We start from the raw sequence: 27,265 nt of genomic DNA, 5'->3' as shown, positions 1-27,265 counted from the left end.
CTGGATGCTACATCAATAGAGCTTGCAAAACGAGATTAAAAAAAAAAAAAAAAATCATATTCACTTGCGGCAATTTCATCATGTAGTAAACAACAAGCTAGATTGAATTACTGCAATTGATGAAACATGGGCATTAGCATTTAAACTAAACTAAGGCATCAGTCAAATGGCATCACCTTATTTGATCATGAAATAACGAGGTTCGACTGAACCCATCATCTACTAGTCATAATCATTTTGACATATAGCAACATGGGTGTTCTTTGGTGTCATCCTATTCATGAGGGTAGGTTTGTGAATGTCATTTCTGCAGCACTATTTGGGTAATGCAATTCAGATAAAATAGCCAGCATTTCTGCACAATCCACCCCTACCCCAATATTCATCCATAATAATGCCATAGCACATACGATTGTTTCTGTAAATGAACTAAACAGCAGCTAGAGCAGGAGATTATACTGCTTTCATTTACCAGACTGAAGTCCATGCAACTCTGGTCTGATCCTGAAACTGAAGACACCACTGTATGAGAGGCACTTTGAAGACAAGGACGGCATACTGGGAACAGATGGCAAATATTAATTATACACAACCAATGGTTTCCAGTACCTTCTCCATCACTGGCAAAGATATGCAGAAAAGCTCAAAAATACACTGCCCTCCAAATGTTAAGGGGCAGCGTGTTTTTTAAAGCTCACCATTACAAAAATGTCAATAACATTTAAATTCACAGTTCATATGCATGACAGTAACGAAGTTTAAGAAAATATATGCAGAAACAATAGCTACCACTTTTATTTTATAAAAATGAATACTTATATAGCAGTTGGAGAAAAAATGCAAAATTTGTAATTTTTGTTCATGAGTGTTGATCTTCAGTTGTCATTACAGTTTCATGGACAATATCCATGGAAGTCTATCAATGTCCAGAAGTTGTTTTCCCAATTCATTGAGGTGACGGGAGATTGGATGGATGGAAATGGAGATGTCACAAGCTAATGCTGCTAGACATCTCAATGTCTCTTGTAGTGTGGTCTACCAACAATGGAATCAGTTTGAATCCAAGGATTATGTGTCTAGACGACATATTCCAGGTAGACCTAGAGTTACAACACCTGCAGGACACCGTTATTTAGCTCTTTCAGCCAACATTACTGTGCCTCAGCTCATGGCAAATCATTTAGTGGCAACAGGAACATGAATCTCAGCTAATACAGTGTGCAAATGCCTGCACAATACAGGTCTGTATGCAAGATGACCAGTTGTTTGTTGTTGTGTTGTGTGTTGTTTGTGTTAGTGAACATGTCCTGTAAGTTTCTTGTTTCTATGTTGCTTCATTCTCAAATTAGACACAGAAAATATGCTGTTCCTTAACTTTTGGAGGGCAGTCTACTTCAAGTGATGTTAGCTGTATATGTATACTTTCCGGTATTTACCTTATAATTGTTTTACAATAAGACCATGCTTTCCCTTTCTGTCTTTTTCAATACCCTATCCTTTCACTCTTACACTATGCCCCATTTCTTGGTAGCATTAATAATGGCATTCCCTTTAAATGCATAAAATGATTTTAATTTTGCTTATCTTTACATGCAAACTCTAACACGGTTTCTACAGCTTTGAAATGAACCTCTTACATTTGGGCTAGAACTGGTTTTACAGAAAACTCTGACTTTGAGGAATGGGGTCTCTATTCTTCAAGGATCAAAACTATTCGGCATACCATATAACATTCTGCCCATCATACTCAATGATGTTGAATGTACAAGAAAGAATAAATATTAATAATGCTTTGTGAGCTCAATTAATTGCATAACTTCCAAGCTATTAAATTTTGTAAGGCAGAAAGATTTTAAAAAAAACTTAAAAATTTTGTTTGTTTGCAGAACATTAAAGCTATTTATTTCAACATATATGCAATTTATGAAAAATATCTGATAAGTAAAGCTTCAAAATTAGAAATAGTAATTCAAAATAAAAGGGGGAGAGATTTAAACATACCAAAATGATACTAGAATGTCAGCAAATGTTTCAACACAAGTGAAGAGAGCAAATATTATCCAGTACATCATCCATTTGACCTTAAAATACAAAAGTTTCGGGAAAATAAGAAGCAGAGTTTCAAAGACATCAGATTTAATTTATAAAAATAGCAGAACTGCTGAATATACAATTCTGCACAGAGCTTAAAAAGCTTCTTTAAAAAAATATATTTTGGTTTAATAAAGTGTAAATGCTTCTATTTTAAAAAAGTAAACAAAAATTTAATAAAAATGATATCAATAACCCAGTCCCAGGACAAAAGTCACCCCCCACATACACACACACAACAAAAAGGTAGTCAGGAAAAGTATTGATAGGGAAAACGTTAATGCAGGAAATGAAAGAAACACGAGGAATAAATGAAAACCTTCATAATTTATGTTTAGAAATAATTTAATTTTTTTAAGTTTGTGTTACAATGTATTTAATCTTTTTAAAAATAGATTCTATATTTAGAAATTAGCAAGTGAAAAGGGAAAACTTAACCAAAACATAAATATTTGTTAAATGTTATGCTGAACTAAAGGGCAACAATTTTCTTCAACAAGGGAGATCTTCCAACAGCTTGAATTCTCAATTTCCTCTATTACATATATTTTCTATATCATATAGAAATACATAATAGTAAAAAAATAATTAGTAGGTTTTCTTCTGCAAAGAACCTGTTGGCAATAGTGCGTTTCTTGTCACAAGCTCACCACTGGTAATGGTTTTAGTGAAATTTTAAGTTTTGAAATAAAACATGACGTAAAGCATATGTAAATCAAATTTAGCATTTTAAACATGATACTTAATTCATAGCATGATATTAAGCATATGTAAGTTAAATTTAGCTAAAAATTAGCTGATTAAACATACTATGTAAGTCAACAGTGAAATGTAATAGATAACAAATATTATGTAAGTTAACAATACAGAGTGCCAAACATATAATGCAAGTCAAATTTAGTTTGTTAAATATGATAATTGGTGTAATTCAATTCAGGTAGCAGAAAAGCATGATGGGAAGCATATGCAATTAAAAATTACCTAGTTAAACACGCTAATACAATTAAATTCAGGTTGGCAGAAAACATGATATATATGCAAGTAAAAGATTAGTATGAAAAAATTAGGTAAATATTACTATTAGCATTCAAATAAATTCTATTATTACAAAAGAATTTTAAGAAAATTGTACTATTATATCTACAGTAACTCCATTTTTTTAAATAGCCCTTAAAAAAGCCCCCCCTCCATTTTTTTACAAAAACCTATGCCGTTAACCTCTTCGTCGTCCATAACGCATTTAGCGCGTTCAAGTGAAACTTCCGCAGGGCGGCCGTAACGTGCTACAAACGTTCTACATTTTAAAGCTTTTAAATGTTTAAAACGCTTTCTAAATGTTTACTTGTTTGAGTTTTTATTTTTGTTTGTTCTAATACCTCCTAGAGGGCAGCACTAATCAGGCATTCTATTTCTAATTGAATCTGCCCTGGGTTTTATGAATATTTGCACCATTTTACATAAGATACAAGACAGTGAGAGATGGCTTCAAAGTCTACTCAGCAGAAAAAGAGAAAAAATGAGGTTGTGAATTGGAAAGACAAAGAAGGATATACGTTTGAAGAGTACAGTCCATAATAACTCGATGATTGATGTTGGAACACGGAAAAGAACAGTAAAAAAAAATAATAATTGTAAAAGATTACAACAACAAAATGGGAGGAGTGGACCGCCTGGATCAAATGTTATCAAATTATCCAGTTGTTAGAAATAAGCAGAGATATTATTTTTCCATTATGCTTTATTTCCATATAATTTTACTTAATATTCATTGACGTTCATCCACTATGAAAGTTATATATGGAAAGTTATGATGTACAGATAAAACAACATTACACGCTACGATAAACAGACGGCACGCTGGGGAGGAATTTTTGCGGACAGGAGAGGATGACGAAAGGATTAAGTAAATTGCCAGAGATGCATTACCCTAAAAGACCTTAAAGAGGCCTCTTTAACTGCATTAAGGCTTTAAATGCAGCCTCTTTTAACAGCATTTAAAATTCATGTGAATGGATCTTACGGTTACATTTAACTTCATGCCAAAACAGGTATTCGAGTACACATTCAGCTAAATTTTCTTTGCAACACCACTTTTTTCATAATTTTACTTTCAGCTCCTCAATGTTAATTGCCTTTGGTATATACTTATAAATATATCTGTTTTTATTAAATTTATTTGATTCGTCCTTTCACATTTTGAAATTTAGGTTCATTCCAAATAACATTCACCCATTTTTTTATGATTTATTTTTAAAATATGTATTTTTAAATATTTTTTTATACTTTTTCCGAAAAAAATTTTGAATTATAACCTATAAAATTTTTACCATCATCTTAAGGTAGGTGTATTTCTTAGCATACCTGCAAAAAATTAGAATTTTTTATTCAAAATTTCTGAACACATACATGAATTTATATATTGCCGTGTTTTGAAATTTGGCATATTTATTGAAAGCAATAATAACATCAAATGCGGTTTAGGCACTTAGCTAAAATTATTTGAAAGTAAGAACGACATGACTTTTCCCCAATGTAACTCATCCACAATGTAAAAAGGTAGGAATGATGCAACGTTTTTTTCTGCTCCTGCACAATGGAAGGGAAAGGAAAATAGGTTGCCATATATTAAGAAGTTCGCCAAGTAAATGATTCTTGGTGCAAACTGAAAAAAAAATGTGCCAAGTTAAATTTTTGAATTTATCCATAAATTTGGCACCAAATTTTACAAAATTTAATATTTAGGCATAATTTGAATCGTAAAATCGAAATATGGAAAAAAAAACAGTATGTTATTTCAGAAAAAGTCCAATTTTGTGTCAAAATACCTATGTTAGAGCAATGCTATAGATAAATCTAATATATATCCCAAGTTGTGCTTTCGAGACATGAAAAACGCAATTTGAATTTTGGCAATCGACCCAGTAGAACAGGAAATATAGGAAGTGTCTTTTTTTTTTTTTTTTTTTTTTTCTCACGTTGTGTACATAACACACCAATGCCTGCCTAAGAATGAAGCCATTACAGTTTCTTCCCTTTGCCACCTGCTTCTTAATCAGCGGCATCAGGATCTCCACTGATCTATAGTTTGCTGTGAACATGCTTTCAATGAAGGCAATAATCTTTCTGAGATGCGCATGATTGCAGAAAATCATGTCTCCAACTTCCTTAACTGAACGAAAATAATTCCCATTAAAAAATTCAGAAAGATATCGTGGAAATCAGAAAAATTATAATGAATAAGTGAAGAACAAATTACACATACAAAAGCAAATAATGAATGTGATGCTACAACATACAAAAGTTATGAACAGCAACGTAAGGAACCAAAAACAATGTAAGAGGAATGGTTACTAATTCCAAGCTTGTTAATCCGCTGGGTTACTAGGTTTTCACCATTGTTGAAAGTGTTTACATATTTACTGGATTCTTTGCGTAAGTGCTTCCAAATTAGCTGCTAATATTCTATAAATAATCCAGAAAAATTAAAAATATAGAATTTTTTATTCCCAAAGGACAAATGCAACAAAATTTTAAAATTCCACAAAATATCTAAAACAGCACTGCAACACCAAATGTAGTTAGATTTGTATTATTTAAAATTTTCTAGTAACACCAACTTGGCAGTTAACTGTTTTTAATGTAAACAATAAACTTCTAAATAAAAAAAAAAGCATGTCGTTTTCTGTGTACTGAGTTATTTCCAATAACTTCAGTGCTTTATTGAAAATGCTCCCTCAATTTTTCAATAAAACTGCAGTCTACCCTTACTTATTTAGAAAGGAAACTCCTAAAACTGATTTAGGAGGGAAAATACAATTAATTCTTACACATACAGATAAAAAAAAAAAAAAAAAAAATCTATTAAGTTAAAATTAACTGCTAAATCCCTAAAGATGAAACAAAGTTAAAGATATTTATCACTAAAGGCAAACCTTTCAGATTTCCTGCACTTTTAGAATTAAATTTTTTTTCAATAGCTTTAAGTCAAGGAAATACTTGGATAATATTTTACTTTGCAAAACATTGAAATCTTCCATATAGGTCAACTATTATCAAATGCTATATGCTTTACTCAAGTTACTTTAACCCTTTTGTGCTAACTGTCATGCATATGTGCCAGCAAGAAAAGCACTTATTTCCTGGCCAGCACGCTGGCGTGCCTGAGGGTTTTCTCATCCACCCCTGGCCATCATATATATAATTGTGGCAGTGTCTTGGAATAATTTAAAAACTATAAATTTTGCCACACGATCGCATTGCATGTCCATAGGATTTGAGATACATGTAGATTTGACCTTCTACTCAAAATTAGAGAAAATGACTCACTTGGGAGGAGGAAAGCATAATGTAAACAAACAGGGAATATTCTCTTGACTTGCCACGATAGATACATTCACATTTCTGATGTTCCTTTAAATCCTTTACTCTTTTTTTCTCTACTTTGTAAGGCCTTTTAGTGTTACTTTGTGAAGTTCTGATACATTTTGCCTTGCTTTCAGATATATTTTATGTTCTTCGCTTTTAATTTTGGAAAACCTTGACTCCAGTTTATTATGGCTAGAAAGCAATATTTATCACAGGAAAGATATACTCGCATAGTAAATCAGCCAATTAATGACATGGATGAAAGTGATGACTCATTTTCTAAAGTAATATGCATTTGTTAGAGATTGAGCTCTCTCTGAGCTCCTGCCTTCTACTTCCTGTGAAAGACTGCATTACTTCTTGTACATAGACAATATTGTACTTTTTAAAATTAATTTTGAAGTTTATTAATGTGCTTTGTCAATTAAAACTTTGAATTAATTTAAAAGCTCATTCGAAAATTATTTTTAACATCAGCAAATTTTTTAATATATTTTCATGTTAATCCTCTAAGCGGCAAGGCCGTATCTATACGGCCTAGAATATTTATTGTGATATCTGTAAGAACGCATATATATGTGCATATTAAAATATGTCGACGAAATTAAGGCAATATATCAAAAGAAAACAAATCCAGGTATGAAATACCAGTAGAGATTTTACATTAAAATAAAAAAAATAATTTGTTCTCATAGTAGTTTTGGGAAATTTGTGCTTTTTCAGCGAAAACCCTGGCCGCCCAGAGGGTTAAATAAAGGGAAAAAAACTATTAAATCCTAATTTTAACATATATGCTAGATTAAGTAATAATCTAAAATGGTCCCAAAAATTATGACATTACAACAAACTTTTTTTAATGATTGTTTTTTTTCCCTAAAATTAGTCTTAGTGACACAAAATCCCCATCCTGTGGGAGCATTCCTTTTGATTCTCCTCTGTCCCAATGGGAACATCTTAAACAAAGACATGCCATCTCAAGTGGTTATACATCAGGTGGGAGGGCCAGATTGTGGCTTACAAGTTACAGCCTTTTGCTCCTGAAATGTGACTTGCTCGCAACAAACAGTAGTTTAATTTTTGAAATAAAATATCATGTAACAAGGCATTTCTGTATTAATCACTAAGTTAATTTCTTAAACTATATTATATATGTAACAATTTAATCGATTTCAAACTTTCTGGAAAAGGCTTATCATCAGAGTAACAAACAAAACTACAAATACAGTCAAAAGTCGTTAATCCGGACTCGTCGGGACTTCGGCGATTCCGGATTATAGATCATCAGTTTAAATCTCGTAAGATGGCATGCAGAAATTCTAAAATTAAAAATATGAAACTGTAATTTATGAAATAAAGAACAATTATGATCTAAAGGGTATCAAAATTTACAAAAAGAAAAGCTTAATATTTATTTGTTTACTTTATTAAACATTTCTTTCAATGTAAGTTGTTTAAGTTGCTTCATTTTATGTGATAATACTTTCTCTTTAATTCTATAAACAGACATAATTTCTTGTTCAGTTACAAAGTTCTGCTGTTCAAGTCCCGTAATTGCTGTGCCGAGAATACCGACTAACTTGTCAATCGAAATTTTTTTGTTTTTACTAACCTCTCTGTCACCTTCTTCATGTCTTTATCCATTTTTTGCAGCAATTCCACTTTTTGTTTGACGGACATCGAAACATACTTTCGTTTTGTACGATCCTTTGGGAGCTTCAGCATCGGAAATTCTATTTTAAATAATCGAAAGTTCAAGTTTGCTTTTATAAAATTGTTTTTACAGTCTGCAAAAAAATAATAAGCACATCCAATTCGAAGATTAAGGAACAACGCAATCATCAACATTAACTGAAATAGATAATTAGATAATTTTAGCTTATACCGTCGTTTATACATTAAACGCGCACGCGAAAACGTATTCTGCGCGTGTGCACACACATATGCGCAGTCTAAAGGTCTTACGCGCACGCGTAAAGGCCTTTGCGCATGTGTCAACGCGGCGCATGCGCAGAAAGTTTTTAGCTTTGAGGTCCGGATTATGTGTGTCCGAATTAACGACTTTTGACTATAATTCAATTTTTGTCAATTACTATCATGGCTATGTTACTTTCAGAGCTGTGTCATACCCTTGCTTCACAACATTTGTGATTGAATGTCTTGGAGGATTTGCTATTCATTAAAAAATACTACTTTTATTCAGTTTTTGAATGGTTGGGGTAACTTGAAAAAAACCTCTTTCAAGGAGGAAAATTGCTGTCCCCATAAGGATCTTTCAATTTGGAGAGAAATTTGAGGATTTTATGATTAGTAAGGTAAAACTCTTATTCTTGCTTGGTTAGAAGACTTGTCAATTTGCTCATATGCAGGTGTCCCTCAGAATTACATCTCACAGTAATATGCTGGAGTTAATACAGTCAAAAGTCGTTAATCCGGACTCGTCGGGACTTCGGCGATTCCGAATTATCGATTTTTCCGGATTATAGATCATCAGTTTAAATCTGGTAAGATGGCATGCAGAAATTATAAAATTAAAAATATGAAACCGTAATTTATGAAATAAAGAACAATTATGATCTAAAGGGTATCAAAATTTACAAAAAAAAACCTTAATATTTATTTGTTTAATTTATTAAACATTTCTTTCAATATAAGTTGTTTAAGTTGCTTCGCTTTCTGTGATAATACTTTCTCTTTAATTCTATAAACAGACATAATTTCTTGTTCAGTTACTAAGTTCCGCTGTTCAAGTCCCGTAATTGCTGTGCCGAGAATACCGACTTCAATCGAAATGTTTTCGTTTTCAATAACCTCTGGGTCACTTTCTTCACTATCGGAAGCGAATTATAATGACGAGGAACTTGATTTAAATCATATCAAAGACGGAGTACATCGAGATGAAATACTACACTTAGTAAGGAATTATAAGCCAAATAAAATAAAAACATCTGCCCTGAAGATAAAGATAGTGCCGACAGATCAACTTCCAATCTGCGGCATGAAATTGATAAACAGATTTCGGATTTCAAAACATACTTTCGCTTTGTAGATACAAATTACACATTAGTAAATATATATCGGAAATTCTATTTGACGTAATCTAAAGTTCAAGCTTACTTTTATGAAATTGCTCTAACAGTCTGCAAAAAATAATAAGCCGGATCCAATTCGAAGATTAAGGAACAACGCAATCTGCAACATTAACTGAATTAGATAATTTTAGCTCAGCTTATACCTCCGTTACACATTAAACGCACATGCGCACAAACATATTAGCAGCCGTAAAGGTGTTACGCGCTCTCGTAAATGCCTGTGCGCATGCGTGAACGCGACGCATGCGCAGAAAGTTTGTAGCTTTGAGGTCCTGATTATAGATCATTCCGGATTATGGGTGTCTGAATTAACGACTTTTGACTGTACATTTTTCAAATGAAACTCTATCTTCTGAAATAATTCCTTGATAATCCTAGATAGAGATCATCACTTATTTCATGAGTGGTTGAGAATGCTCAAATTTTTGGGATCATGGGATGAATGGATTACCCCACTGGAGTAACAACATTCCCAATTATGCTCAGTTTTTAATTTATATTTTGTCAATTGCCATAACTTAAGATAGAAGTCCTTCACCTTCAACATTTCTTTTTGAATAACATTCCATTATGCAATGAGGGATGAAATGGACGCAAACTTCTCTCTTCTACAAAGTTTCTGTGAAAATATGGCATACTGATGCCCGTGAAATATTTGCGCTGTTGATCATACTGTTCCTGCTCTAACTAGGCATTCAAGGCATTGGAAAAAGCGCAAAAAGATTTAACCTTTCCAATAACAAAAATAAAACAAAATATATGCCTTGTTTAAAATCTGACTTACCACTTAGTCATTTAGAAATTAGTAGCTACAGATTTAAAAAGTTTACGGTTTCACATACCTGAGATACCTTATAGTTGTTGGCTTTGCTATATGCTATCATAAGAAGGCATGCAAGGAAGTCTATTTTAATACTTCATTTTTTAAATTTGATGTTTAAGTTTATGGGTTCACAGAAATTCATATCACATGAAATCAATTTATTAGAATGAATGTCGAATCTGATTTTGTTCCTGAAAACTTGCTTACATTTGAACGATTTAAAATAATAATAAAACTGAAATCTAATAAACTTTTCTCTTTCCAAACTTTTGTTTATGTTCTTAGTCTAATTGTCATCTTTAAGTTATTTATGTGCAATTATTTGAACTATGATTATGTTGTATGCTATATATCATAGAGAACAATGCAGAGGGGTCAAGTAAAAAAAAACCACCTATTTAAAAGAGACCGAAGAAAGGAAAAGAGTAGGGAATCTCTATTTTAGATATAAAATACTTCCTCATGTAATTTACCCATTTTTTTTTTAGTAATTTTATTGTCAGAAAATCAAGAAAGGAAAATTATGAAGTAATTTAATTTATGAAGTAATTTACTGAACAGTTAGAGTAATGTCATCACAAGTAAAAGCAATCATGGATAAACTATAGGTAACTATCATAATATTATTTCTTTAAAAGAAACATCCCAATAAGAATACATAATAATATTAACATTACAATATCTAATATGTTCATTTCTACCTCCCTGTAACTTGAATCTTGACCATTATCATTATGATCTCTGCTACACCTTAGGTCTCAAATCATCCATAATAATCAGAAAAGATAAACGTACAACTGAGCTAAATCACAGAGCCAGTTCATGTTTGCTTCACTCTGATTGGTCATTTTTTGTGTCAGGCTAGCATAAAGTTGAACAGTTAGAAGGGAAATGTTCATTGTGAACTTTGCAGGTAGTTTGTGAGGTCATTGCAGGTCTTTGTTAGTACGATGAAAACAATAACTATGTGGATAAATCCATTTTAAAATTTAGAGGAACTTGTTCTCTGACTTCACTGAGGGAGGGGAAAATTAAATGTTTTTTTTTTTTTTTTTTTTTTTTTTTTTTGTCTTTTTTAATTTTTATTTTCAGAACTTGGCACTAAAAAGCTAGGGGGAAAATATGCAAGGAAATACAATATATAACATTTTTATTTTTCGTTTCTTCAACATTGTATTACTAATATATCAATTAACAGGGTTCCATATCCACATTTTAGTTAAAAAAATAAGCACCTATAAGCACTTTTCAAGCACATTTTAAGGGGAAAAAAAAATAAGCACCTGTTTAATTTCATATATACACAACTGCATAACCTTAAAATAAAAATGAGATTTAACCGTAATTCAAAATCCGAGAAATTCAGTATTGAAAGAGAGAATCAGCATTACTCAACCATGGGAAACAATTAAAATTATTTTTTAATTGCAAATAACAGTTGAATTTATAGAAGTAGTTTACAATGAGAGGGGGGAAAGATCCTATACAAAACTAAACTATATTACAAGATTTAACGATGAAATATCAGTTTAAGGAAAATTAATAATAATGAAGTGTATTTATTATATTCATACAAAGTACTTTACAACATAAAAAAGAAACAAGAAAGAACATTTATGCTTATTAATTAAATTTTAATTTAATGATTTATGCTTATAATTAGTAATATTACTTTTAATTTTGATTTTTCGTTTCTTTCTTTTCATTAATATCTGAATCCAAATCTCTTAAGAGAGTTTGTTTTTCACATACATTTTTTAACATTTCATTAGATTTATTTAAAAGATTAAAGTCTTTTGTAACTTCAGCCTTTTCAGCAAGTTCATTTGCTTTATTTTCAAGCACTTTAACATCTTTTTCTAAGAGAGTTTTCTTTCTTTTAAGGGAAATCAATTCATCTGTTGATTCTGCTGCTTTTCTTTTTTTATTTTCAATAATTTCTTTTTTTTTTTCTTCTGCTCTTTCAAATATAACTGATACTGTGAATGAGCCGATGAAGCTGCCACTCTCATCTCTTCCGTAATTGACACCTTGTGTATCCCACCAACATGTTTCACATAATCACAAACTATGCACTGCGCAATGTACAAATTTTCCCGATTTTCTGTTTCTATATTTTTATTGATACTAAATCCTCGTTCAACAGAGGCTTGCCCATGGGAAAGAATAAAGATCATTTTAAATGTTTTTCACAACTTAAAGTATTTTCCATTAATGAATGTGTGCAAAAAAGTATCTAATTTCATTTGTCTCACATCATACGTTTTAAATTCTGTAAGGTCTGGCTAAATAACATTTTCGATGAAATCGGAATATTCCAAAAGAATGTTATTGCATTCTTCTTCTGAAATATGACCTTTTTGGGGAATGCATTAATATACTTTTCATTTTCTCGTATGCTTTTGTGCTGTTTTGCGCCATATACTTCGAATTCACAAAAACAGCATTCCGAATAAGTGAATAATTAACTGGACATTTCTTCATCAGCTTTTCAAGCAGTTGTAAAATAAAAGTTTGTGAGTCATGTTTAAGAGAAAGGTAATCTTTATCCATGATTTCTTTTTTAGCATATAGTTCTGGCAAGAACTTATCAGCCTTAAATCCTAAACTAATTTTGCTTATTTCATTAACAATACCTTTCTCTGAAAAAAAAATCAAAGTTACACAAATATTTTAGTAATAAACTGATTTTTAGCATGTACTCTTCTTTTATAATTTTGAAATGCTACAGAAGTTGTTTCACTAATTTGTGCAAATCAAAAGAAAAAAAAAAAAAAAAAGGGAACAAGTGGTTCATAACTTTGGTAAAGTTCCAAAAAGGGTTTGACCAATTCAGCCACACAAATGAAAAAAGGAATTTTACAAATTTCACAAGCAATTATTTGTCTTTAATTGCATCTCTTATTATTTCATACGATTTGCAAGTTATTTTTGCATATTTCCCATTCTCAATTAGCTTGACATAACCTTTTATATCTTCCCAAATTTCAAAAGCATGCAAACATACTGGTACATTCTCTAGCCACCTATGGTTACAAAATTTCAATGGCAAAGTCTTATGCACACTCGCTGTTAAAAAATCTTCTCGACATGCTGAAGAATCTTTGAATAGATGGTACAGTGCTCCTAAAATAGAAGGTATATCCCAGCTTGTAGTGGATGCTCCTTTACGAAAAGCATTGTTCAAAATATGCAAACCACAACTACCAATAGATATACATTCAATGCCATATTCCTTTTTCAATTCATGTTGGAGGGTTTCATAAAACTTCCGATTTACGACTGGTCCATCCATACTTATTTGTAGCAGCTTCTTTATATCTAGTTCTTAACTGTCATTTGAAAACGTTCAAAAATATTAGCAGCTTGCCCCATGAAAACAGAGGTCAAAAATCGAGTTACAACTTTATTTTGGTCAGGATGCCAATATCTAATGTGCAAATCTAATTGCTTTTTTTCTATTTGTTTTATTCAAAGTCTCACCAAATAACAATGTGAAGTGAAATAGCTTCTTAAATTCGTTATACATGAGCCTCTGAAAATAAGGTGTTAATCCAAAATGGCAGAGATAAGCAAGCTTTCTCTCACTACAAGAAAAGCATCTTGCTATAACACTGTCAGGGAACATAATTAAAAAAAGTTTGCCCATGTCACTGCCAGATCTGTGAGAGTAAAGACTTGTCACCACTTTCAAACACCAAAAAGTTTTAGCATCCAAAACATCTTTTGAAGCTCCTACAGCATCATCTAAAGTATTTGAATTTCACGAAGCACTTGGGGAACTGGACAGTGCAACACTAGCAAGATTTGATTTGGGAAAAAAGCTTGTTATTTCACCAATAGCTTTATTTTTCCCTTTCAGAAATTTTTTATGCTTAGCACCTAGAAATAAATAGAATTTATTGTACATTTATTTATTTTTCCACTCATATTAATATTTAAATAATTTAACTTAAATAAAAATTCTAAACATTTTCTAAATTTTTACTATAGGATAGTTTTTTTAACAGATATTGCAAAGTAATTTAAGTAAAAAAAAAGGGGGGGAAGATTTCTGAAATTGCCTCATTCAGTCATCCTTTACACAGCAAAAGCTTAACTAGCCGGCATGCTCGAAAATTCCCGATTGCTGGATATCTGAAAATTCCGGACTGTCTAGCGTAACTGGAAAAAGATGGGATTAGATCGTAGTCATTTTTTAGATCTTTCGGCTAAATTCTTTGGACATTTCGATATATGCATTAAATATCATTTTTTAGAATATTTCTGTATCTTTCACCACATCACAAAATTTAGAATGCAAAATATCATAAACATCTTAATTTAACATACAGTAGGTAACAAATGTTGCTCTTGATTTAAAAAAAAAAACCTAGATCTGTAGCCCAATTATCACTGTAAACATATAGATTGTAAAAATATATTTATAAACAAAAAAATAGCACAACGAAACGGAATAAGCAAGCACAGTAAAACTAATTTTGCAAAATATAGCAAATGTTATTGCGCAATACGCGTCCCTTAATTCTTACACACGTGTTATTATGCAATTAGAATCAACAGCTGCCAGTATTTGAAGAATAAAAAACTAAATAAAGGAAAAGAATGTGACCAACAAATCTGGAGTGTTTTACAATGTAATTTCGAACAGATTGCGTTAAATTTCTCGAATACAATCCCACTTCGCTTGGTTTCGTAGACCACAGATTTTTTAGTAGATAATAATAAAAAAATAAGTACTTTAGAGAAACTTCCATATTGGAAAATAACAAAATAATAATAATAAATAAATAAATAAAATAATAACCAGTCCATTGCTGCGAACTGTTAACAGTTTGAATATCTGAGATCGGGAACGTTACGACCCCTCTCTTCCGTATTGTAGAGGCAAAAAAATTGAAAATGTAAGCTCAAAATTGAAGATACACATGAAACACAGAAATAATAGGAAGAGGGGAGTATATAGTACATGAATAGTATGACAAAAGCTTTTCAAAAGCAGAAAATGAAAATTTAAAAAAAAAAATAATAATAAATAAATCAGCGGTCTATGGGAGATTTAAATTTTTTATTTTCACACAAGAATTAATAATAATTAAATAGAAAAAAGTTTACTTACGATCCATGTGACACTTTAAAGCAGACTTCCCCATACTTGTTATGTTTATTTCAGTTTTACACCAGGAACACATGGTCTGGCGATTATTTTTGCTTTTTTTAAGCCATTCAGAATATTCTTCCTTTGAAAGCTAATCTGGGTTAAAAACACACTTACCCATTTCAGAATTTACTGCAAATATATTATAAATATTCATACGTATTCGATAACGATCGTAATAAACAGTGGCATAGCTAGCATTCCAGCGCCTGGGAACAACTGAAGAATTTGCACCCCCTTCTGTACGCCATGAATGGAAAACATTTCATTAAAAAATTTTGTAGCATCAACTTGGCGCTGCCTGGATGCTGTGCCCGGGGACAGATGTCTCCCCTTGCCCCACCCTAGCTACACCACTGGTAATAAATGTGAATATAAACTGACCACGTGGGATTTGGAACTTCTATAGAATGTGGGTGGGAGGAAACGTGTGTGAAATATACCGCAATTCTTTACCCCTTTCACAACTCTTTGACCAATAGAACGACGTTCACCTGTCTCTACTAGCGCGAATCAAAGGTTAAAGGTTACGTTAATGGCGAGAAAGCTATTTCCAGAAGTATGATTCACAATCTGACCCTCCAGATAAGAAAAAGAAAGTTGTTTATTTAGTTGCGGCTTTTATAATTTATTTTCAAATATGAGGACTTATAAGCACTTATAAGGACCGCTACAAACCCTGATTAATGCTAATTTATGAATATGTTTCAAGAACAAGGTAAGTTTAATTGCAAAATGCTTCAAATTTTTAACAGACCAACAGGAGAACCACAGTGACCAATTGATTGTTTGTCTAAACAGATGGTAAATTTGAACATCCATTTTTTCCAGACACCAACAATGGAATGAAAAGAATGTTTCAAAAGACAACTACTGAATGACACAATAATGTTCTTCTTTAAGTCACTTATTTATTCACTAAAAATGTTTATGATCAATTCCTACAGCTGTGGCTTTATGACGTATATTCAGTATATAATAAACAGGATGATTGAAAAGTTACCCAGATCAAGTAAAACTTGTTATTATAAATTGAATGGCAATTGTAACACATGTATCATTAGTTGCTAAATAACACTGTAGGTATACTAACAATGAATATACAAGTCACATGTTATCTGTGTCATAGGGCATGTACATTATAACTTAATTGTGTTGTTTTCTCTGAAGTAATGGAGTTTCATCATTGGAGAATAGGGTCTTTCATCGTTAAACAGTATTTGAACAGTGCAACATACAAAGATATCATTACTCAGTTTCTGTGCTTCCTGATGTCAATGAACATAACTTCTGATTCCAGCAAGACAGTGCCACTTGTCACACATCCAATTAAACCATGCATTTTTTATGTGGGTTTTTTGGCAATTGTATCATTTTGAAAAGATTATCGTCCCAGTGTTTACCTGATTTGTCCTCCCCAAGATCTTTTTCTTGTGGATTACTTCAAAGGAACGGTCTATACCAGGGGTCGGCAACCTGCGGCTTTTTTGATGTAAAGTTGCGGCTCTCCAGTTCCATACGGAAAAATTAATAATTTATTATCAAAACCCTTAAAAAATAAGAAAATATATTTTTAAGTACCTAATTTCTCAATAGCTTCTATTTTCATAATCGTTAATTACAAATAGCTATACTTAACATGACCGTAATGAGATACATTTGAACCATTGTTACTGTCTGTTAATTTGAACTATTGTTCATTTTTTCAGTTAAGCCGTCAGCATGGCCTCTAGAAAAAAGAGAAGAACTGAAGAAGAAAACCGAGAATTCAATCAGGATTGGGTGGAGTCGTTCGCATTCTTATGCAACATAGATCTGACTTGTCTCATTTACCACCAAAAACTCTCACACAATAAAAAGTCGAATTTGAAAAAATACTTCACTACAAAATATACCCAGTTTGCTGGTAAATATCCACCCGGGGACGCATGAAAAAAGCTCTTAATAAGCTCCATAAAGAAAACAACAACAGTCAAGTTCCATGCTAAGTAACTGGGCACAATTTTCCAATAATGTAAATCTGGCAAGCTCTGCAATATCATTAGAAATTGCAAAAAGAATAAAACCATTCTCAGATGGTGAATACTTCAAAGATTGTTTTATATGTGCATCTGAATAACTGTTTCATGATCACCATTTCGTAAAATCAAAGCAGAAATCATGAAAAAAATCAAAGATTTGTCATTATCTGCAAAAACAGTACAAGATAGATCTTTTAAGATGTAACACATATGCAAGTGGAAGACATTCAGCTGCCTTCTGCCTTATCACTTGCTATAGATGAACCTTGTGACATAAAAGACATGGCACAAGTTATCCTTTTCGAATAGTATATGTCCTCCCAAGGTCCAAACGAAGAACTGTAGGATTGCTATCGATCTCAGGGCAAACTCGTGGAGAAATTATAGCAAATGTTTGGGCAAAAATGCCTGGAAGACAATGAAACTGATATAAATAAAATCGTTTCCATAGCAACTGATAAAGAAGTATGACAGGACTACATAGAGGGGTAACATCAATTCTTCAGAAAAAATAAACCGTGAAATTCTAACTTTCACTGTAAAATTCACCAAGAAGCGCTTTGTGCCCAAACATTTCTGGCCGAAATAGTTGAGGTCATGAACTTGGTAATTAAGATTATTAACAATATTTTGCAAAAGCACACTACCATCACCAGTTTGAAGATTTCCTTGATAGATATCCAGTTTTCTGACCTAATTCTGCACAATAAAGTGTGATGGCTTTCCAGAGGTAACGTATTGCAACGTTTTGCTCTGTGCTTGAGTGAAATAAAAACATTCCTTAATGAAGAAATGCATTGACCATCCCGAATCGGAAGAAGACAAATGGCTACAAAAATTTTACTTCATGGTAGATACCATAAGTCGACTCAGCCTTTTAAAGGATGAAAGGCAGAGTCGACCTTGCCCAGCCCGAGAATCAAACCCCGGACCTGTGGTGCTGCTGTGCGATGCGCTAGCCATTGCGCTACCGAGCCTCACCACAATGAAACTAAATGAACTAAATATAAAACTGCAAGGAAAAGGAAACCCAGCCTACGCCTTGCTTAAAGAAGTAGTGTGTTTCGAAAACAAACTACTTATTTTTGGACATGGAGAGCGGTAAATTAATTAATTTTAAAAATCTGAAGTATATCGCACTGAGACCAATACAACTATTGACATGAATTACTTCAACATAGCTTTAAAAAAATGAAAGATGGATTCACTGAGAGATTCGAGCAATTCAAAACAAACAAAAGAACTCTTGCGTTCATACTAAATCCTCTCAACGCAAATACAAATGATATCGACAATGAGACCTTTGAAATTGATGCTGGATCACTTCAAATGCAACTGCTATATTTGAAAACCAAAGACTTTTGGAGTGACAAGTTCACAGAACTCAAGAGCAAGTTGGAAGAGTTAGAGGCCTAGAAATGCATGCACATTGAACAACACAAGTGGACAGCTCTAAACAAAATTCCGCGAGTTGAGGCCCTCATATTCGGCGCATGGAATAGTCTTCCAGAATGATACAGTGAGGTGAAGGAGTTGGCATATGGAGTACTGACGATCCTCGGGTCAACATATTTGTGCGAGCAAGCATTTTCTTGCAAGTATATATTAAAAAGTAAACTTTGAAGTCAACTAACACATAAAAATCTTGAGTTGTGCTTGAAACTTAAATCAACAAGTTATCAGCCAGATTTAATCAACCATTCAAAAGGTATGCAAAGCCAATGCTCCCATTGATGTAACTATCTATATTTGTGCTTATATTCCGTATTTAAAGCCATTTATTTTAAGTCAAAAATCAAATATATACAAGCAAAACTATAATACTGAAACGAAACTTTTTAGTAGCTCTTTAAAAACTGGGAAATTTTGTAAACTCTAACGTTTGGCTCTTCCGTTTCAATCGGTTGCCGACCCCTGGTCCATACAAATAACCCACATTTCAGGACCTAAACAGAAACATTACAACAGTGGATTATTGTACAAATGTGGTAAAATGATATGGTAAACATGATAAAATAAGCACACATATACAATACTAAAGAGATCTGCCATTTTGAACATTAGGTTATAAAAACATGGTCTGATGCTAAATTGTTCGATGTAGAGAAATGAAAATTAATAACAAATATTTTATGTCTTGGAATTTGTACATTTTATCATCAAATGTTACGTACTCACCATTACTTTTTGATCATCCTATATAACGTATATTTTGGAGATATGTTACCTATGAGAAGCAACTTAATTTTGAAAATATTTGACAAACATAAAGCATTCAACATCTAAAAAATATACAAACTTACTGACCTTCTATTTCCCTGAAAATATGTAAGGAATGTACTAAAGCTGTTTATATAATACGCAAACATCAAATTACATACTGTTCATTGCTCTTCAACATTTGAATTTTGTACAATAAATAGAACAAAGGAATTATTAATATTCAAACAAAAAAAGCATTCAACAAGGATCTTAAAATTTTTTATCACGCAAAATGTTAATGCATTTCCTTGTTCTTGTATTGCTGAAATTTGATTTCACTTAATTATGAGTTCTTACACCTTATTTCACTCTTAAAAGAGCAGACTACTGTATTTCTGCATCTATACACACTAACACCAATTAATTTAGTTCTTTGTTCGTTTTCTACCAGCATTTCTTTCATTTATGTTTTCTCCTAACACTTTTAATTCTTGTCAGTCCATCCATCCCCAACAAAAATTCTTAAATATTATTTTTTCAGGGGTAACTTACCTCACAAATATGAAAATAATGAAAGCATACTTACATACTCCTTCACATTTTTTGTCTTGACTGCTTTATATGATGCATATGCAGGATATAGTGTTCCAAAGATTAAGCTAATAAAAAAATTATGATAAATATTTAACTTGAAATTAGTATTATATTCAAATACTGCTCATTTTACAGCAATCAAACAAACAAAAAATGCACAAATTTTCATTACATTCAACCTGTTTACTAAATTATGAGACTAATGAAAATTACAAAATATTGTCAATAGTTAATAAAGCTAAACTAACTTTTTTTAGCCCAAAGTGCTATTAATTTCATTTTGGCATTTTGCAACGAAAACTTCAAAAGTCTGAATCACTTTTCAAATTGTTGGCACCAAATATTATCACCTTTTATTATATTTAAAGAAATTAAATAATGAAGAAGCTGCATAACTATATGTATGTTTGTTGCACTGTGATAACAGCGGTACCTAGAGCCACCAAATTTTGGATAACGTACATCTCCCCTCGAATATGGGCATCTGGAAGCCCAATTTTGGAATTTGTTTTATTACCTATTTCATATTTTGTAAAGCATTTATGAGTTTTTAATTAAGAAACTCAACAATTTCAAAGAGAGCAAAGCCAACATTGTAGGGGGGAAAACACTTTTATCTCCCGCATGCGAGATTGTGTATCGGAATTTCTAAAGATACGCTCTTTTTAAATTATTTTGTGATATTCCTGTTGAAATGAATTTTATGGTTAAAATACGAAGAACATCATATTTAATAAATAAGGGTAAAACACAAAATGTTAAAAAAGAAGAACTTTCAGCGTAATATAAAATCTGAAAACTTTCAGTTATTTTATTTATGTTTTTTTTATTGTTCAGTAAAGCTTCAACTCTTAACTAAAATGCTACAGAAAGAAAACATAATCTCAATATTTCAATAGTATGTTTATAAAACTTTTTATGAAAGTCAGTTATTTCCTTATAAGCTTTTTTTGGCACTCCTTTTATGTAGCTGCAATACATCATTTAAAACGAAGAATTGTATATACTACTACACATGGCTGAATTTAGAGTTGCTGATGCCCTAAGCTATTTGAAACATGGGACCCTTTATAAGTCTATTATACCATATTTTAATACCATATTTATACTATATTTTAAATTTTTGTGCGGGGCCATAAGCTATAGCTTGTGTAGCTTATACGTAAATCCCGCACTGCTACTACATGATATGGTACTTGCATATTATCACACTCACCATGGAACTGTCACCAAGCACTGCAATTTAGGACCAGTTATGGCTAAGTAATACATAACAATATACTTATAATATGTACACTTTCTTTGTTGTAACCTAATTGATTCTCGATAAACCACCTTTTGTTTTTATGAACCAGGATACTACAATTTGAATGTGTAACGTGTATATGAGCCAGTTTCCCTTAGAAAGTCCTCCACGAAGGCATCCCTCCCTTTAGGCAGATAGCCCTAATGTGCTTTGCCGTAATTTTAATTAACCAAACCAACTACAATTTGATCTTAGCCGATAGGCTGAGAAGCGATATAAATTATAATTGTTACTGCTATATTTTCTTCATGGATTTGTAAAAAAATTTAAATTTTTAATCCGCTTTCTACAAAATAGCAAGCAGTTGATTATTTTCAAAGATATGGAATTCTACCATCAAAAAAGGGTGCAGTAATAGATATAATTTGGTTAGATGAATATGCCTGATGAAACAGTAATAGATTGGAGCAATTACTTGCAAAAAGTTTACACACTAGCATTCTAACCAGAACTTTCCGTAAAATCGAAATGATACAATTAACAAAATAAAAATCAACTTGAAAATATAACTCAACTAAATATTATTAGCCTTGCATCATTTTTATTATTCTGCGTGTTCATACTATTAGGTCGTTTAAAACTTTACTGATTTCTTTTATCAGAGTAAAATAAACTATATCTACCCACTGTTTTCATGATTAATTTATTTAGCATATCAATGCGTGGCAATTATGACAATTGTACATATACTGTCACTTCAACATCTATTAAGTTTAAAGTTTTTCTCAAACAATGATTATCGAAAGACGGCAGAACCTGAATATTCATTTCAACTGCATGAATTTCTCTAATACTTGTATCATATGATTAGTATAGCAAACAATGTTAACCTAGGAATGCGCGCGCGCACTTTTGAGTTACACGAGCGCGCACCCTGGATCCAAAAGACCCGGCTCGTGTTTTTTTAAGAAAAAACTGTTACTCTTCAGGTAAAAGTGGTACTACCAAAATATTATGATCAAACTTTAAAAATATGCAAATTATGCAAACTAAAATTTTAATTTCTATAATATTTTTATGAAATAAAAATGTTTAATGGAATAGAAAAATGTATTATATTATTAAAGAATTTATTAGGAATATATTATTATTCAGCCTACTCAGAAATTATTATTCAAGTTTATTAGGAATATACTGCCTAAAAGAACATCTTCCTCGGAAAGCTTCAAGTTTTTCATCAATTGTTACGAGCTCAGTGTAATATTTCTCGCAGTTATTCACAAACTCTCTAATAGGTGCAAGTTTATCTGATTCTTTCTTGATGACGTGAGTTCCTATGTCATCAAAACACAAACATCTTAATAAAAAAAGAAAATGTTTGTAGGACATAGTTTTTTAGAAAATTTCCAAGCCGGTTCCGTCGGTTACCCTTAGATCCTGCACATTTGCATGAGATGACTTATGTCACAAAAATATGAAAGCGCAAATTTCAATTAAAGTTGTGTGATGAGCATCTCTCTCTCTCTTTGAAAGCTGTCAGAAATAGATGCAATATAAATATTTGTATGCCTGACGACTTTCAGCAACATTTGTTCACTTAGTAAAAAGTTCCCAGAATTCATTTGGAGTCTGCATATATTTTGCCTTAACGATGCTTCCAGGCAATTTAGTAATAATATGAGTATCAGCTTTAGGCTTTTGAATTTTTTTTTTTTTTTTTTTTTTTTATCTTTTCCAATAAAGCAATAAATGTCATTCTCATTTTCGTTTTCAGAATGCATCTCGATTTCTGAATCAGTATCATGAGAACTAAAAAATTCATTATAACTTTCATTATCAGTTTCTTCAATGGAGTTTTCAACAGTTCATACATCTAATAATTTTTGCAAACGTAACATTTCTTCCTTATAGGATAAATTACGTGACATATTTGCAGCTTTCTGTGCTACCACAAACGAACTATGTTACAGAATGCGAATAGGTTTGCTGGATCTGAAAGACCCCGAACCTGTCAAAACAAAACTTTGAATCAAATTTCCAGAGAAAAATTTCGGAAACATAAAGACGATGGCCTTGGAGGAGACTACACTGAACCACAACCGCTTGGGAAAAATATGGACGTTTTTAGAAACGTTTCATTAATAGGGCGGGTCCATTGGACCCAGCGCATGCACTCACGGGTTAAGTTCTTTCACAGGGATTCACTTATGCCACATTTTACAAAGCAATAGTAGAAAGCGAAACTGAATATTCCTTCCAAATATGGACCTTTCTCTTGTTTTTCAGATTTTTAACATTAATAATTATTAATTACTCAGCTGAAGGTTCATCTCATTCATATGTGTTAAAAATTTGAACAGAACAAGTACACAAAAGGAAAGCTAAATGCCTTGCTCTGCTATGTAGAAACGCACATATATTCTAAAAGATTTGTTTTGAAGATCTGATCAAAGGATCTACAGTTAGATCTACATGAAGAAAGCATTTCTGAATTTACAAACTTCCTGATTTCAAAATCGCCAATTTTATCCCAAACATTCTCACTTCAGAACAGCTAAATTTACCACAAATTAGGTCATTTAATTTTATCAAAGTCACAACAAGAGCTACTTGCTATGCAAAATGATGCCGTCATACAGCATTTTCTTATATCTGCACTATATTTCACTCATCTTTATATCTTTCACAAAAACCATGAAAAATATACATGCAGCCAGCATAGATTTTGCTGCCAGAAATAAAAGCTAGGATACTATAGCAATACTCCAAAATTTTATCTAGTTGGCCAAAGGAAGCCCTCAATTCAACCTAACATTCACTATGCAAAATATGAAGGCATTAAAATAAATAAATAATCAACAGGTAAAAAACTTGCAAATAGAGCCAGTAATTAAATATCATATAAATTGGATATATTTCATACAGACACCTCCACAAAAGTATAGCACAGAATAAATAATTATTCAGTAAGCTTTATACATTAATTTGTTTTAATACCTTTTACAATTCATGACAATTTATTTACAATGTAAAACTTTGGAATGTAAAATGGAAGGCATAAAAAAAACATATAATCTAAAATACCTACTGAGAATTGATTTTGCTTTTGAGAAGATAATATATTAAAATTAACTACAACAGTTTACAAACAGTGTTGTGTAAAATATACAAAAAGCCCTTCTTTTCTTGGTTAAGAAAAGTAATCTCGGTTTCTTGGTAATGACAATTTTCGCCCAGTAAGAATAATGATATGTAACATATAAAGCTTCACCTACACTGAATTACTAAAGATAACAATGTAAATCATCTAAAAATTTTATGACCAATTTCTCGTTTAGAGTATTTAATTTTCCATTTCATGCCTATCTATTTTGTCTACATTAATTAAGCACAAATTCGCAGATGAGACAAACAAGTTGCTAATTTCACTACATTAATTTAAACAACTTTTATGTCATCATACAAGAAATGCCTGCAAATGATAACTAATAAATCTGGGCTGTCCACCACAATTTGATGATAAGGATGACATGGATCTCAATGCATTAGAAGGTATTTTATTTTCAGCACATATTTGAATATGTATTCCGACAATAGGCATTAACTGTGATGTATGTATTTAGTTTCGGAATGAAGGGGATGCTATAAATCTCGATTCACAATTCATGCGGGGGATGAAATTCGGAAAATTGACAATTTTCCCACAGTAAGAATAATGATATACAACATATAAAGCTTCACCCACACTGCATTACAAAAGATAACAATGTAATCGGATAACAAATGTATGATATATCTAAAGTTAAATAAATCTCAGAAGCTAAAAACAGTAGAAAGAATTTTCATACATAACAAGTCTGGAAACCACGGCTGAGGCCATTTATTTACATTGGCATCCAGACTGTAGCAAAACGGTCAGCCTACTGTCTAAGACGAAAACGAAGGCTGAACGAATCAAACAGCGCATGCGAACAATTCAATACAATAAAACACTATCACAGAGAGAAGACAAGGCTTTAAGAAATACATTTGCGTTTGCATTTGTAGAAAAATGGATTGAAGAATTATTTAAAGCGTTCAGATTAAATTACAGTTGTCTCACAGTTTTCTTCGAATTCTAGACCTAATGAAATATTCTCAAGACTGTCATTTCAACTATGATTTTCAACTTTTTTTTTTTCATTTTCCTGTTATTGAATGGCAACACTGGTTGTCAATTTTTAAGTAGTGACATACGTACTTTTTTTTTTTATTGTTAGCAGTCCTAATTTTAAGTTGCATTTAAATGAATAAACCGTTGTTAGTGCTTAATATTACCTCATTCATTCATCTTGAAAACTTATAGTTCATTTGAGTGATTTAAAAGGCGTAGGTAATTTTTGTTTTGCTACTGTTATTTACATTATATTTACTGCTCGCTCAAATCGTATAAACCAATTTCTAATCGTACAAGGTAATTTTCTAACAGAAGCCAGCTTCTCTTTAAAAAATTTCTACGAAGGCATTCCTTCCCTTATTAAGATAGTCCTCATATCCTCTGCTTTAATTAATTAACCTAAGCTTGTCGTAATTCATTCTTGTCCCGTTTGTTGCTTCCCAATATCTCGCTTTCATCTCATAGAAGTATAACAAATAAAAGTAAAGTGTTCAAAAACACATGTTGATCGAAACTGTTAAAGCATCAGTTGCAAAGTACTGTGGTCGATCACCTAGAGTTAAAAATTAAGTAAAACTGAACGGTATAGTTGAAACAGTGTAATTAGGATGGCATCATCATTTAAAGTATAGTCTCTAACTTTAGGATAGACACTTCAAGGTCATTTTAACTCCATTTGGTTTGCCTCCAGAGCGCAGTGGCTAATCACACCGACGGTGCGAATAGCTAAGAGGCTATTCAGACCACCTACGTTCGCGCATGCGCACAATCAGCCTAGGTACCAGCATTTTACGCCGATTTCCGTAAGGCAGGCCGTAGCGAGAGCGAAGGTTATTAATCCTAACTATTAAATAAGAGTTAGGGTCCTAACTATTAAATAATTCACCAGCAAGAGAATAATTTGCAAGTAATAATTATCAGTTACAAAGACGAGATCAATCTGCATACACCATAATGTTCATGAAGGGATTAGATAAATTGGGGATTTAATGATGGTTCTAATTGCAAGCAAGGTCGTATAATAAGTTAAAAAAATCTTTGATGTATTGACAAAAGGCTACAGAACTTACTTAAATTCTTTTATTTAACAGAGGAATTTTTATGCAAACTTAGACCCTAGTCTGTCAGTGTTTATAGGTTCAAATGCCATTATTCAAATCAAAGTTATTTATGAAATAAAATCTGATACATCATTTGTGCGTGCAAATTTTTAAATCTAAATCTCTTACATCTCTTCTGTCTTTTAAATTAGATCCCATTATTTATTTTAATTTAATTTATTAATGTGTTTGCACAAATATTTCAAAGTTCTTTGAAATACTTTGTGTCCTGAAAATGCCAAGTATTTCCATAAAAAAATAAGCAGGCATACAAAATTCTTTATATCCAGTATTATATGATTAATTGTTCATTTAATAGTTGATTTAAACGCTTTTAACTTATCTCATGTCTAAATTTTGTACACAGAAATCTTCTGTTTAATTTTTATTATCTTTTCTCAGACGAAAATTTTCAGAGTA

The 27,265-nt window shown here is 31.8% G+C and overlaps 1 protein-coding gene across 2 annotated transcripts in view; it reads right to left on the bottom strand.

The window, feature by feature from the left end:
- The window catches only part of LOC118202170 (receptor expression-enhancing protein 1-like), a 55,664-nt gene extending 29,952 nt beyond the window's left edge, over positions 1-25,712 (bottom strand). The window contains exons 1-3 of one of the 2 annotated variants that reach the window (XM_035374328.2): positions 25,438-25,712; positions 20,336-20,408; positions 2,002-2,081 (exon numbers count right to left, since the gene is read on the bottom strand). In XM_035374328.2, the coding sequence (XP_035230219.1) occupies positions 2,002-2,081; positions 20,336-20,408; positions 25,438-25,469 (185 nt within the window). In that variant the 5' untranslated portion in view covers positions 25,470-25,712. The remainder of the gene's footprint in view (positions 1-2,001; positions 2,082-20,335; positions 20,409-25,437) is intronic. The other variant, XM_035374321.2, reaches the window with a different exon arrangement.
- Between the last annotated feature and the right edge of the window lie 1,553 nt (positions 25,713-27,265).

Source organism: Stegodyphus dumicola, chromosome X2, assembly GCF_044657685.1.
Source record: "Stegodyphus dumicola isolate Sdum_Otavi_A_Nest chromosome X2, ASM4465768v1".
Lineage (NCBI taxonomy): Eukaryota > Metazoa > Arthropoda > Arachnida > Araneae > Eresidae > Stegodyphus > Stegodyphus dumicola.
This window is presented reverse-complemented; position numbering and strand designations above follow the sequence as displayed.